Consider the following 13840-nt stretch of genomic DNA (forward strand, 5'->3'; position numbering starts at 1 on the left):
ATATATATATATATATATATATATATATATATATATATATATATATATATATATATATATGAATTATTCAAACAATTAAATACTTATGCGTTCCTTGTTTCCGGGGTTTTACGAAAAGAGAATCGTTTCGAGAAACATATTGGCTTACCCACCAGGCAATTAGTTATTATTCCATAGTGACGAAGTCACCTTTCCTCTTAGCGGTAGAAAAGTTAGTCGGCGAGGTGAATACCATGTATCACCCGCGTGTTTCGCGAATCACTTTATAAGTCAGTATCAACGATTTCGCGCAATAAGTGAATCGATGCGATGAAATTGCACCAAGGGGAATTCGATCAGAGAAGCTCAAGGGGCGCCAAGTAACCGATAGCGTTTCGGGGTACCCTCGACCTTTCTCGATAATGTCACAGTATGCGACATCGGCTACCCCCGCGCCGATACCCACTCCCTCCCCCGGCTACATCGCTGCATTAGCCGCTATAACCGTCTATCACGAAGAAATGTCTCGAGGTCACTCACTTCATGAAGGCTTATTTCGTGTAACATTGTACAAATACACGCGCGCATACATACACACGCGTGCATAACTAAGCGGAGAACTGTCATTCGTAATATAAAGTTTCAATAACAAAAATGAAAAAAGATATCTTTCGCTCGCATCATCGATGTATATAATAGTATATTGATATATAATGTATCTATAAATAAATGAAGAAAAAAAATATATGCTTGTCGACCGTGACAGGACTCGAACCTGCAATCTTCGGATCCGAAGTCCGACGCCTTATCCATTAGGCCACACGGTCGGTTGGAAGCATGTACTGTAACCAAGTATGTCTGTGAATTTGTATGCTCTTTTTGTCGTGTTGTAAATAGAAAATATTTAGATTAATATAATATTATAGATCATCTCACTTGTATATCATTAGATCGCGAAAATATATAGCTTTACTCTTAGTACTGTAATTAATAACTTATTAGTAATAATAATCGTTAGTAGTAATAATGGTAACGTTGGTAATGTTATTTTAACAATCAACAAGTCTACTGAATACAAAAGATTATGTAATATAATAATGATATTTATATTTACTGTTTTGTCATTGAGGAAGTGGTATTATTATGTATAATAAGTGTTAAATAATATACATATTTCTTAATGAGGAAAGTAAATTTAAAAAAAATAAAAATAAAAATAAAAAATATATGCAGAATGAGTAGTGTAATTTCTATGTACAGTTGCTTTACAAGTTATTTATAATTATTAGTAGGGGGAGGAGAGGGGAGATAGTATAATATTATCTTGATTATAATCAATATTCTATCGAAAGAATTAAGAGTTATATTTCATATATAATTCGTTTTTTTTTATTTTCTCGTATCTTATTTTTATTAAGGATTTTAATTCAAAATCACGTAAAATCGATTTAGCCGAGACTCAAATCAATTTAAATTTTTTTAGATGAGATTCAAACCAAAATGATTTGATAGAAAGCATGGTTACGTGCCAGATTTATCGACAGTAACAGTATCAAAAAATTAGCAAATAGTTATATTTAAAAATTGACGCAGGTGACGTGTTAAACGCCAGCGTGGGCTACTCTTATGTCCGTATTCATAGGCCTATATTCTGAACTCTTTTTTATCTATAAAAGTGCCTCTAAAAGAAACTTAAGAGCCTGATTGGCTGAGAAGCTATATTTAAGGCATTTTTATTGATAAAAGAGGGTTCAGAATATGGGCCATAGTCAGGTCTTATATTTAAAGCCTCCTTAAGTTCATATTCAGATGCTCTATGGATCATTTTATTGACTACAGCACATCTAAAGATGAATTTAAGGATACCTTAAATATAAGGCCTGACTATGAATATAGGCATTAATCCTTTCTATGCCCGATACTTTCAGATCATCTCGACTAATGAAAATGTAGCATCAAGTAGCCATATTGATTTACAGAGCATGTTCATTGGCCGAGATGGTCTAACGCTCTATGCACAATGCCAGGCAACAGGCAATAGGAATAAGGAATAATAAGTAATAAGTAAATAGTAATAAGGAAATTCGGATTGGAAATTCAATTATTTCTATTCTCTGTTCCTATTGGCTAGTACTTATTCCTATTGCCTGTTGTCTGACATTGTGCATAGAGCGTAAGGCTGAGTTCCTATTTATGGCTCTCGTAGACCAGCGCGATTTACGACACGTGATATGTGACGCGCGATATCCAATCAGCGTACCGCATATTCAGAATATCAGTACGTTTATTGGATATCGCGACGAGCGATATATATATATATATATATATGTATGATGTATGTATGTATGTATGTATGTATGTATGTATGTATGTATATGATTTTGCATCGGCGTCGCAATGTCCAAATCCATATATGTTTATGCCAGCCAATCGCAGAGTAGCTGAGTAGCTGGTCACATGACCAAGTGGGCGATTCTCTGTACTAGAGGTTCTCTAAGTGCAATAAATTAGAATGAGATAAAAAGTCTATTCTTTTTCGTTGCATTACTGCACTAGTGCAATAAGTTAGTGAGAAAACATAAATAAAATAATCTGTTCTTTGTAGCTGCACTAGGATTGCACTAGAACTGGACAGTGTAAGCAAGGACAGGCCAGTGCAAGAGTGTAGTCAAACCCGTATCAGACTATAGATTAGGATTGAGATTGAATTGAAATTTAGCCAATCAGAACAAAATTCACTAAGTTTAAGTTTGGTGAACTTTGCTCTGATTAGTCAATTTTCAATTCAATCTCAATCTTAATCCGTAGTCTGATACGGGCTTTAAAAGATTTATTAAATTCTTCCGACAACAACATTTCTACCAGCATCCACTAAAGCCCGTATCAGACTAGGATTGAGATTGAATTGAAATTTAGCCAATCAGAGCAAAGTTCACTAAGCTCAAGTTTGGTAAACTTTGCTCTGACTAGCCAATTTTCAATTCAATCTCAATCTTAATTCGTAGTCTCATACAGGCTTAATATGTTTTTTCTGTCATCCTTTCTTTGTCCTCCCTATTTCCATAATCGTGGGAATATCATCCATGATTGTTATTATCTTGATGTTTTTTTTATTAAAAATATAATAATTCACAAATATAAATTAACTACGAATTTTGTTATTTTGCCGGAAAGTCGATAGAAAATACTTACTTGTACTTAATGTGTTATATACTCTTTCATATTTATTTTCACTGATTTTGCACTTAGGATGCGTTTAGCGCGTCATGCGTCGCGTCGTCTTTCGTGGACCAATCAAACCGTCTCATTTTATTCCCTAACTTTACGATGAATAAAATTGGACGCGGAGGACGACGCGACGCGTGACGCGCTGAGTGGGAACGCACTCTTATTTACTGCACTTTAGATACACTTCTTGCATTGTACTGGCTACACTGGCTCCAGCAAGCAGTACAGTGAACTGTTGCACTATTTCTTGCTACACTGATACAAGAGGCCTGTTCTTTTTCGCTGCACTGCTGAACTGGTGTAATAAGTTAAAGCGAGACACTTCTGGCTCCTGCACACAAGACGCGGTAATGCTTGCCGCGCGGCGGAAGTCCGCGAGACAGCCAATCAATATGTTGTTTTTCCGTAAGAGCTAGAAGGTTATTACGGAAAGTAGCATATTGATTGGCTGTCGCGCGAACTTCCGCCGCGCGGGAAGCATTACCGCGTCCTGTGTGCAGGAGCCATTAGAATCACCGCTAGCGGTCTATGGTTATATAGGGTGCTTTCCAGTTGCGTACACTGTGTTACACAAAACCAGTTTATTGGTTGCATATTATCTTACAAGATATTTTAGATAATATATGACCAATAAACTGGTTTTGTGTACGTTTGTGTCAAGATGTGTTAAGCAATTGGAATGTACCGATAATCAAAGGATAGAATGATGTTTGCGTCGACTTGTGTCTCTTGTTGGAAAGCAACCCAATTGTACCAGTTGTATGAGACTTGTGTCACTGTTTTTATTCTTTCTGTTTACGTTAAAAAACGAGCAACGTAAATTATATTTACAAGAAGTTGAATTTGTGAATAAGTGTCCAAATATAACGTATCCGTAATTATTACAGATATTATTTATCCTTAATATCTATAATAATTTGCTTATCTTGGTTTAATATAATCTCAACATTATTATGTTTTTAAGATAACATGTATGATAAGTTTTAACGATTATGTCTTACAAGGATTCATCGTTTTCTACGATGTACGACCGCCAGGATGATTATGATCTTGATGAGGATAACGAAGAATATATGGAGGAGGACAGAGACGCCGAGGATCAGGATGATAGCGATGAAGGTATAAAAATAATGTAAATGTTATGCTCTCACAAATATTGCGAAATTGAAAAGCCAAGTGGACAGGATATTAACAGAAATCTGTTTCTTGTTTGTAATATGCTGACCATCGTATGACTTTGTATTGAACATCGTCTGAGGAGGACCACATCCCATGGTCGAAACGTAGCACAAAAATAAATTCTTAAATTTATTATATTTTATTTATTTTAATTTATTTTTAATTATTTTATCTTTATTGATTGACAATTTTTAATGTTAACACCAGCGAATTTCCTATTGTCCTTTAGAATCACAGAAATCTCTGTTTATGTGTAGAGTCGTGGTCTTTTTATCGCATATATTTTCAATAATGTATAAAATATTTGTGAATTTATAGAAAATTAATAAGAATTTTTTTAGATACTGAGGAAGCCAGCGAGACTGACATGGGAAAATCAGAAGAATATACAGAAATCAAGGAGCAGTAAGTTTAATACAATGAAATAGCATTGTTATATCAATAGTAAATGTAATTTCAGATATTCAAATGTTACAAATATTATTTAGGATGTATCAAGACAAGTTAGCAAGCTTGAAGAAGCAACTACAACAACTTCACGATGGCTCACATCCTGAATACAGTCGTAAATTGAAACGACTGGAATTCCAATATAAGGATAGGTTATTAAATTATTATTATTATCAATATGCAATAATTATTTATGGAGAAAGTTTTTTTAAGTTTTTTTAACAAAATTATTGAATTATTAATTTTGTTTTAGATTGAGTCTAAATATAATTTATCGAGACTACTTGACGGAATGTGTCGAACGAGATTATATATTAGAGAAAAAAGCAGCAGTAAAAGAATTTGAGGAGAAGAAAATTGATCTAAAAGAAAATTTACTTACCGATATGGAGGAGAAGCGTAAAATGATAGAGTCTGACCGTCACACGATGGAACTTACTGGTGATTCAATGGAGGTACTGAAATTTATTTCTATTCTATTTCAACTGACACACATACATATTTATTATTGTTAATGCTTGATTTTTTTTGTAAATGTTTTTTTTTTTGTTGAGGTTCTTGAATCAGTGTGAACTCTAGAATACATTATTAAAGTATTGTATGATAGTGGTGACAATAGTTTTGCTGTTTTATTGTGCTATTTTATTATTATGTTTATAGCCATTTTATTCACATCATTATTTTACTTAAGGTGAAACCAGTAATGACGAGGAAATTACGAAGACGTCCCAATGATCCAGTACCCGAAAAGGTAGAAAAGCGACGAAAACCAGCCCCAGCGTCATTAAATTATTTATTGGATGAAAAAGAGATCGAAAACGATTTAAAGGCAATCAGTCGTGGCAAAGTACTCACTACCGTTCGTAAACCAGGTATACATGTGTTATATAAATAGAGAAGTCACATATATAAAGATTACAAATGAAAAGTATAGTTATAATGTGTGTATATTTATAGTAGTTTTACCACACTACAATACAGTAAATATGCAGTCTCAACATATACCGCAATCCTCTGAGACTCCATTGGTAGAAACTCGGATAGAGGATGGGAAATTGTTGTATGAGAGGAGATGGTATTTTCAATTTATCTCTTTTATATTTTTAAGAGCTTGATTCTCGTCGAGCATACAAAAGTGTTTTCGTCTATTTGAAGGTATTGATCTCATTAATAGGTTTCACCGTGGTCAACCTGTCTACGTAGAGGGTAAAGATCTCGCCAGGTTCGCAGCGCACATTTCAGCGATCGGCACTGAAGCGGTGTGTATGCGAATGTAAAATAGAATTTCAAGATGAATTCGGTGCACACAGCACGTTATATGATTTATATTTTTTCCAGATCTGGGTGAAAAAGGTTTCGGACTCTAGCAAAGTGCGTATTTATACGTCGCAATTGAGTCGTGGGAAGATCTCCATCAAACGACGAGCGTCTTAATGAACTTTCCAATCACCGCCTATCCTTAAATTTCTGACAGGGCACGCTTGTTACTGACTGATGCAGCACCATTTGGTATGGAACCGATGATTTTCACGCTGCTGCTCTTCTGCCACCAGCAAAACCATGCTTTTTGGTGATATTGCAACGATATATAAATCCAAATGAAGTAAGACAGAATCAGGAAGGCCATCATTGAGAGCAGGGAATAAGTAGTCCATCGCGCAGGTGGAAAATTGTCGTAATTGTTCATAGCGTAAAAGTCCGCTGCCACCACGCACACGTAAGTGCATGCAATGGTTACGGGGGTGATTATGAGACATCTCAGCAAGTCGGCCTTCACGCTGCGGGCATACATGTCATACTGGTCTTGATTTAGACAGAGCCAGATTATAATGGAGCGAAGGACCTTGTAACGAGGTGTCCGTTCAACTCGGAATTCGTGGCCGCACAATTCGCAACTATTCCTGTTGCCTTCTTCTAACCATCGTTCCAAACACTTTAGATGGATCGCGCCCATTGTTCCCTAATTCCAATGTTGGAATCAGCAGTAGTTTTAAATCATTTTTGTAAAAAAAATTCTTCAAATATCTATTTTAATTATATATAATTATATATATAATTTTAATTGTATATAAACATTAAATGTAATGTGAATTTTGTAAATTCTGGTAATGATCAAATGTTGCAATGCGACTGTAAAAAGAGAGTAATTTGTATCTATCCTCAAGTTACATAATAAATTAGACGCAGGATGTTTCCTGAAATATAAATAACAAATTTCGAACAAATTTTTTAACTTGTTTCTAATGTTTAATTGCTTGTTTCAGGAACATCCTGTACTAATGAATATGTATTATTTTAAAATCGTGAAAGCCTCAAATGTCAAACTGATCATTCCACGGACCTAAGAGAAAATGCCAGAAAAAGACCACACAATAATAGATTTAGAATGCAATTTTTTATATTTTTCAAATTCTCTACTTTCTAAAAACTTTAAAAAATTAAGTCATATTTTGTTGTTTCGAACCTTACATCTGCACGGATATACAACAGATAATTCCTGATTAGGATCGTAACAAATGCGACAGTTTACATCTTCCATTGAGTCACGTGGTAATAAATTAATCTTTTTGTCTGACACCGTGACATCCTGGAACTTCAAATGGCTCGCATAAGACGGCAAATTTTCCTGTTCTAACTCAATCTCTATTTTTGAGATAATGTCGTTTAAAATATCGGCGATTGAACTATTTCCCGCAATCATTGTGAAAATAAATTTATGTGATGTATCTTCACCAAAAAACATATGATTGCACGAAACATACGACAGACGCGTCACAATTCACAGGTATCCCCTTGAAAAAGAGGATATTTTAGGAATTTTTTGTGGGTCTTTTGTTTATTGTTGAATGTATAAAAATTTGTATTACGTTATTATAGTGGATACAGTTGTTAGTCGCGTGAAATAATCTTAAAGAGACGTTTAACTATGTGCACATCGTAATAATTGATGAGTAAGCTATAAACGAATGTTCGTCACTCCGCCATCATGTCTACGCTGAGGCAATCTTCTCCCATATTACTCGGCGAGGTCTCCAATTCTCCGATCTCATTCGATTCGCTAGACATATTTGACCTAGTTTTTATTAATTCTACCTTCATACACACACAAAATAAAGTACTTCTTCAAGAGGAGATACAGAAGGAAGCCTACCTATCCAAAGAAGGATCATTACTGAACATTTCAGTTGGAACAGTAGGTGGTGCTTTTTCTGGTACTAGTTCCAAGTAAGTCTGACGAGATTCTAAATGTCTCTCTACTTCCTCTGGTGTCATATGTCCATCAGACATTAAGGATATCGGAACCATATTATTTGCAGATTGTACCTGAGAAACATGGAAAAACATTCTTATTGAGGTATTTTTATAAAAAAATTTCACTGTTGAATGCATCGTGCAAGTGTACTTACTATAGGTGTGCTGTTTGTTTTAGCAACTTTTGGTGTACTCTTTTTCTTCTTACTGGTACTAAGTGGCTTTGTAACCACTGATGGATGATGAGGAGTATGATTATTGACATTTATTTCAACTTTTTTCCTGAAAATTGTATATATGTGTCCATATATTGTAAGTGATTGAGTTTAATAATTACATTTTATTCACATTTTAATTACGTTTTAATTTTACTTACCTCTTGGAATTATCAAGACGAACAACTTCCTCATCAGATGATTCGGTCTCATCGCTCTCACTGAAAGATGCGTCCACCTTCTCATATTGCAGAAGACGATCCAACAGGAAACTCTTGTCTCTGTTTACCTTGAGTAGCTTCCTCTGTGTAGAGCGCAGGGCTTCTTGAAAACACTCATTCTCCTGCGATATGATGGACTTTGTTAGTAAATAAAAGATATAGTGGTGTATATGGCAGTATGCAAAGATGTCTCTTGCGTACATAAATCAGGAACTTTAACTTCCGCTTGAGATTGCGATACTGGTCTTTGTAGTTAGGCACTTCTTCTTCAGGACTATCTTCATCGTCCTCTCCTTCGGGATCTGCATTGTTGTTTCCAATAGATCGGCAATACCATCCGTCCAACATTGATCATCTGCAGCTGTAAAAAAAATTACGTTTTCTCATTACAACAGTACCGAGGAAGTTCTTTTTCCACTCTGACGCCGTTGTCAGGTCAGATTTTTTCCCAATTTACCGCGACTATGAGAATGCTATGATGCTAGATCACCGATGAAATATATAAATACATTTATCCATACGAATAAACATCTTACGTATCCACGTAAATGAATAGATTACAAAATCGATAAAAAGTTACATGAGAACGCATTTCTGGTTCGTCTCAAAGAGAGGTTAAGTCTGCAAGAAACACGATAACTTTCACGCCGGCCGTTTAATTGCGCGTAGAAACGATTCTCAGACTCTAAGTAACCGCGAGATTAACGACGGATTTTCCTTTGCACTCACTTGAAGTCCCAGTGTGATCTGTCGCACGTTACAAGCGCTTGTGGTGAACGATTATTGCGAAGATAAATAAGCTGTTTATGACTGGCTTCCATCCTGGACTCTTTATCGATTCTGTAGTAACTTCAGCGCGTCCCCGGTTGAACGAAAGCGCGCGCGTCGGATGGAAGCGCTACCGCTGTCAACTTGAATTACATTTTAGAACGTAATTGTGAATTTCATTAATTAGATGAGAATACGCAACTACGCGTGACTTTGGTGTGCAAATTCTAAAGAGGTAGATTAGAGCTTTCAAAATTACGCACTATTTGTCGACTCATTTTCATCGTTTACAATATACAAATGATTATCATCGACGTTCGAACGAGTCTTAAATTCACGATGGAACTATTCTTATGCATTTGCCTCTTTACTTAAAAATTTCCAAATTCATCTCATCTTCAAGATGATTAAGAAAAATCTTTAAATTATTTTTCACGTAATTTATCTTTAAATTATTTTACATGTAATTGCATTTTGTATCCCGTCTTTCAATTACACACGCTTTACCAAAAATTATATCTCATAATGAATTTCTCAAGAGGACCGCAAAATAATAATATTGGAAATACAGTTAAAACTGAAAAAAATTTTTGAAAGTTTTCAAAAAAAGTCTCCCCATAACTTCTACTTTTGTTATATTTTTTCAAATAGTTTCGTTGTTACTATCAATTCCTTACCTAAGAAACAATAATTAATATTTTTGTATGTTTGTACGTTATCATGCGATTTCTTATTATCGCGGATCGGTATTGCAAAATTATCAGGTTTAATCCCTTCAGACCGACAGGAAACAATATCGATCCTGAGGGACCAGCACATGCGCCCTGAGTGGTATCCTTCAGCGTCCGCATGTGCGAGGGGTGAAAACAGACTAAGCTCTTGTCGAGAAATATCAGTGAACATGTACAGTCGATTCTTCCATTCTTGTTAACACGTGACAGTGTATTTCCGCCTCGAGAAAAATGAGTCCTGGCTTGGGACACGATCCTTTGCCATCTTATAACATCACTACGATCGGTGAGTTACGAATGAGAGAAAATATTCCTGCATCGTTCGACAAGCTTTCATTCTCTCGTATGTCGCGATATCGAGAATTTCTCTTCATAAAACCACGATTCGAACGAATCGATGATTCGTTGGATTTTTCACTTATCTCCTTTGTCCGTGTAAATGCGGAGTAATGAGAGGAGGAATACATGTTATGTGAATGAAAAGACATATCACGCACGCGGCAGAAATATCGTCATGTTTTACATGAATAGAAACTTTATGAAAACCAATAAATCAGTCTATTCATTCTTCTTTATTTCCTTCAAGGAAACGCTGCGCTCTGTTTGTGGCAACAGCCGCAGCATGTTTTGTTCCAGCTGGCGAATTTTTGCTTCGTGCTCTCGTACTCGGCGCCGTCCTCTAAGAAGGGGATTTTGTTCATGCACTCAGTGCTAATTGTCGGTAAGTGTTTAATAATAACAAAACACGGATAAACATTATATTTCTCGCAGAACAGTTTTCATCAAAGTAATTACAAGAAAAGAAGGTAATCATAATCCACCCAAATTAATTGCAATTAAAGCAAAAGTCTGCGAGATTGTTTAAAAAAGATATCTTATCAATTGATCTTTTGACTAAAAGAATTTTATTATCAATATAATTTATTATTGGAGCTTTAATTACAAATGATTAATTTCCTTCTTACCACACTTTTTCAGGATTTATGCTGCTGTCAGGGTGGGCTTGGCATGTAATTTGCGCGCCGGATATTTTCTCCTGGAACTTCAGCTTCTTGTTGTTGAATATCGGCCAATTAGTGTATACCTTTTATCAGATGCGGCCCGTCAAGTTTGATATCGAACTGGAGGAGGCTTATCATACGCTTTTCTATCCTTTCAAGGTAAGCGTTTCTCGTAAGAAGTCGCGAATTTGAGAGGATTGCCTCGAAACTTTGGCGATTGCTTTGTTTCTCTGTTGAATCTTTAATGCACCGCAGGTCTCGCGTTTACAATTCAAGCGATTGGTATCGCCGGAATTCGCGACGATAATGTCCCTCCACGCCGGCGAGGCGTACGCGATGCAAAACTTAACGAAAACGGACAGACTGGGCTTGTTGCTTAGCGGTAAAGTCAACGTTCTCAGCGACAACAATTTTCTGCATCCGATATTGCCTTGCGAATTCCTCGATTCGCCGGAATTTGAGAGTTCCCGAGCTTCTGTTGATGATAAATTCAAGGTGCATCTTTGTTTATATATACATATATATTTCTTTAAATTATCGTTAGAAACTTCAAAAGCTGGAGTTATATTTTTTATTATATCGAATATTTGCCTTAGGTGGCCATCGTGGCAGCGAGTTCTTGTCGTTACTTGTACTGGCAAAGATCAGCCTTGGAATATCTCCTCGTGAAGGAAACTTACCTTGCTACTGTCTTGACCACACTGGTGGCGAGAGATATTGCGACAAAGCTGTACGCAATGAATAACAAGGTATTTTATTATTACTGTTTTTTGTCATTTATTTCTTTTGAATTATTTTTAATCAAAGATATCTCGTCACTCTAAACTCATCTTTCGTATAATCTATCATCATTACTAATCTCTTAACTCATAACTAGTTTCTTAGCTCTCCAACTTTACTTACCTACGCTTTTGTCTCATCGAAAATCTTAGATAGTTACGGACAAAGGGTCGCACTTGGATATTCGCCTACCTTCGATCAGCGCCGGGTTGGGAATAAGCAGCGAGTACAGAAGTCCTCGAGCCTACAGACACGCGCTGATTCGCAGGAAAGAAGCTAAACCAATGTCCAATAATGGTACATGCCACTTGCATCGTCGTTTCGACAAGTTTTAGCCTTACCCATGTTAAGTCGCACACTTATGTTAATCGACTATTCCTATTATTTCAGTTAGCAGCGCGAAGTCTAAGGACCGCACGGTCAACAACCTGACGAAGAAGGGCGCGCCGAACATGGAACCTCTTCCAGAGCTACCATCCTGCGACGACCTGGCCTCCAGTGGCGTAGAGAGCTGGCTGGACTCCTCCAGCAAGTATCACAGTTGCGAGATCGTCGACGAGGAATAGCATCACGCCCCCTGCTCGAACCAGGAGAGCTTGCTCGGAGACGATGAGTCCAACGAAGAGAACGCGCAGGCTTTCAGCTGTAAGACCGCGGACCATTGGGCACAGTATCCTGAGGACTAGCGATAGAAAAGGAAATAGAGCACTTCTCTCTTGCGTTCGAAGCGTCTGTACTTCTCACTTGTGGATTTTAACTTGCCAGGAGGTTTGACTTCCAGGAACAATTCGACCTCGTCGTTGTTACTTAAATTTTCGGTTAAATGAAAACGATTAACATTCATGAAAGCAAGTGTTCGTGCTAATCCACGTATTTTACGATATTGACCTGTAGGTTTGTTGCCCGGCAACGAAGATCGCAACGAACCTCTCGAAAGTTACATGCGCAATGTAAATTTAACACTCTGTACATACTTGTAAATATCGTACTTGCGAAGAATTCGAAGAACGAAAGTTCTTCCCCAAGAAAAAGGAGTAACGTTTGTAAGGATATTCTAAATAATTTCTGAAAGGGACAAACACATGTTAGATAAGTGCAATGTTTATAATAAACGCGCCTATAACATTTTTGTAAATATCAATCAAGAAATCTGTATAGCCAGCGACAATAGAGGATTTCTTACGAAAAAAAGATTTTTACAAAAGAAAAGAGAAAAAGTACATGAGAAAAATGTTCAAATATTCAAATAAGTTTTCAAATAACATGACTATTTATAATTGAGTAAATAAAAACATGCGGTATTTAACATAGTATATTTGGTTATGGTATTTCTCACGACGGGACCTATCCTCTCATGATATTACCCTTCATAAACCGTTAAATATTCCTGACAGTTCTTCCAGAAATTTTCAGAAAAATATTCTCACGCTGAAGGATAAAGTTATGAATATTTATACATTTATGAATATTTATAAATTAAATCTGTGTCGTAGTAGCGACGTTGTTCTAATCAAAGTTACATGCGCTCAATTGTCAAATTTCCCAGCAAATGCTTCATATTTTCCAGTTAGCCTGTAATAAGTTTCGCCGTTTTACGAGCACGTTTATCGTGCAAAAATTCGAGCTTATGCTTCGTATGAGTGAAAGGAGAATGAAAAAGACAAAGGAAACGAGAGCTGGAAAGAGCACCCCCGCCTGTGACGGAGGGAAAAACACTTGAAGGACTCTCAAGCGAGACTTACGGCTTCGGCCTCGGAAAGGGGTTGCGAGCGGTGGTGCCACCTACGTGGAGGGCGTGGCGTTAGTTCTAAGGGTGGTTTAGTGTCGCGAGAGCCCCCAGAGGCGCGTCATCGTGCGGCGGTCGTGCGGAGCGTGCAACCCCCGTTGCACAGTTTCGCGCCCTCGGCAGGGCGGCTGAGAGCAAGAGGACGAGGCGTACGCGCGCCAGAGGCGATCGAGCGAGCGTGAGGGGGTTGAAGACGGCCAAGGCGGCGGGAGAGGCGGGTGGGTGAGTGGCTAAGGGGGTGGGAAGCTCT

General features: G+C 37.0%; 4 protein-coding genes and 1 non-coding gene across 13 annotated transcripts in view; 2 read left to right on the forward strand and 3 right to left on the reverse strand.

The window, feature by feature from the left end:
• Positions 1 to 6936, forward strand: part of LOC116845862 (sin3 histone deacetylase corepressor complex component SDS3) — a 22333-nt gene extending 15397 nt beyond the window's left edge. Inside the window, exons 2-10 of one of the 8 annotated variants that reach the window (XR_004378352.1) lie at positions 4212 to 4326; positions 4728 to 4791; positions 4875 to 4988; positions 5090 to 5291; positions 5528 to 5708; positions 5794 to 5911; positions 6011 to 6095; positions 6175 to 6553; positions 6650 to 6936. Coding sequence is in view for 6 of the 8 variants with exons in the window: in XM_032819043.1 (XP_032674934.1) it covers positions 4212 to 4326; positions 4728 to 4791; positions 4875 to 4988; positions 5090 to 5291; positions 5528 to 5708; positions 5794 to 5911; positions 6011 to 6095; positions 6175 to 6270 (975 nt within the window). In the remaining 2 variants the exon portion in view is untranslated. Of the gene's footprint in view, positions 1 to 3911; positions 4082 to 4211; positions 4327 to 4727; positions 4792 to 4874; positions 4989 to 5089; positions 5292 to 5527; positions 5709 to 5793; positions 5912 to 6010; positions 6096 to 6174 lie in introns of those variants that run through there. The other 7 variants (XR_004378351.1, XM_032819046.1, XM_032819047.1 and 4 more) reach the window with 7 other exon arrangements.
• Positions 734 to 806, reverse strand: Trnar-ucg. Its single transcript has one exon. It is a non-coding gene; the product is annotated as a tRNA-Arg (tRNA).
• Positions 6260 to 6821, reverse strand: LOC116845869 (E3 ubiquitin-protein ligase MARCH3-like). The gene has a single exon (XM_032819056.1). The coding sequence runs from the start codon at positions 6788 to 6790 to the stop codon at positions 6296 to 6298; it is 495 nt and encodes a 164-aa protein (XP_032674947.1). The 5' UTR covers positions 6791 to 6821; the 3' UTR covers positions 6260 to 6295.
• Positions 6937 to 7397: 461 nt separating the features above from the next.
• On the reverse strand, positions 7398 to 9402 carry LOC116845865 (INO80 complex subunit E). 2 transcript variants are annotated; one of them, XM_032819051.1, is made up of 6 exons: positions 9254 to 9402; positions 8726 to 8885; positions 8465 to 8646; positions 8244 to 8370; positions 7988 to 8160; positions 7398 to 7909 (listed from the first exon to the last, which is right to left on the reverse strand). In XM_032819051.1, the coding sequence occupies exons 2-6, from the start codon at positions 8870 to 8872 to the stop codon at positions 7810 to 7812; spliced, it is 729 nt and encodes a 242-aa protein (XP_032674942.1). In that variant the 5' UTR covers positions 8873 to 8885; positions 9254 to 9402; the 3' UTR covers positions 7398 to 7809. The 2 variants fall into 2 exon arrangements, with proteins under 2 accessions (XP_032674942.1, XP_032674943.1); XM_032819052.1 differs by having other exon boundaries at positions 7744 to 7894; positions 9254 to 9401.
• A 129-nt stretch (positions 9403 to 9531) lies between these two features.
• On the forward strand, positions 9532 to 13117 carry LOC116845863 (popeye domain-containing protein 3-like). The gene is made up of 7 exons (XM_032819049.1): positions 9532 to 10309; positions 10610 to 10744; positions 11002 to 11183; positions 11280 to 11519; positions 11621 to 11773; positions 11957 to 12101; positions 12195 to 13117. The coding sequence occupies exons 1-7, from the start codon at positions 10255 to 10257 to the stop codon at positions 12368 to 12370; spliced, it is 1086 nt and encodes a 361-aa protein (XP_032674940.1). The 5' UTR covers positions 9532 to 10254; the 3' UTR covers positions 12371 to 13117.
• Positions 13118 to 13840: the final 723 nt, after the last annotated feature.

This window comes from Odontomachus brunneus, unplaced genomic scaffold, assembly GCF_010583005.1.
Source record: "Odontomachus brunneus isolate Ranch 3 - 2012 unplaced genomic scaffold, Obru_v1 Obru_scaffold_058, whole genome shotgun sequence".
Classification (NCBI taxonomy): Eukaryota; Metazoa; Arthropoda; class Insecta; order Hymenoptera; family Formicidae; genus Odontomachus; species Odontomachus brunneus.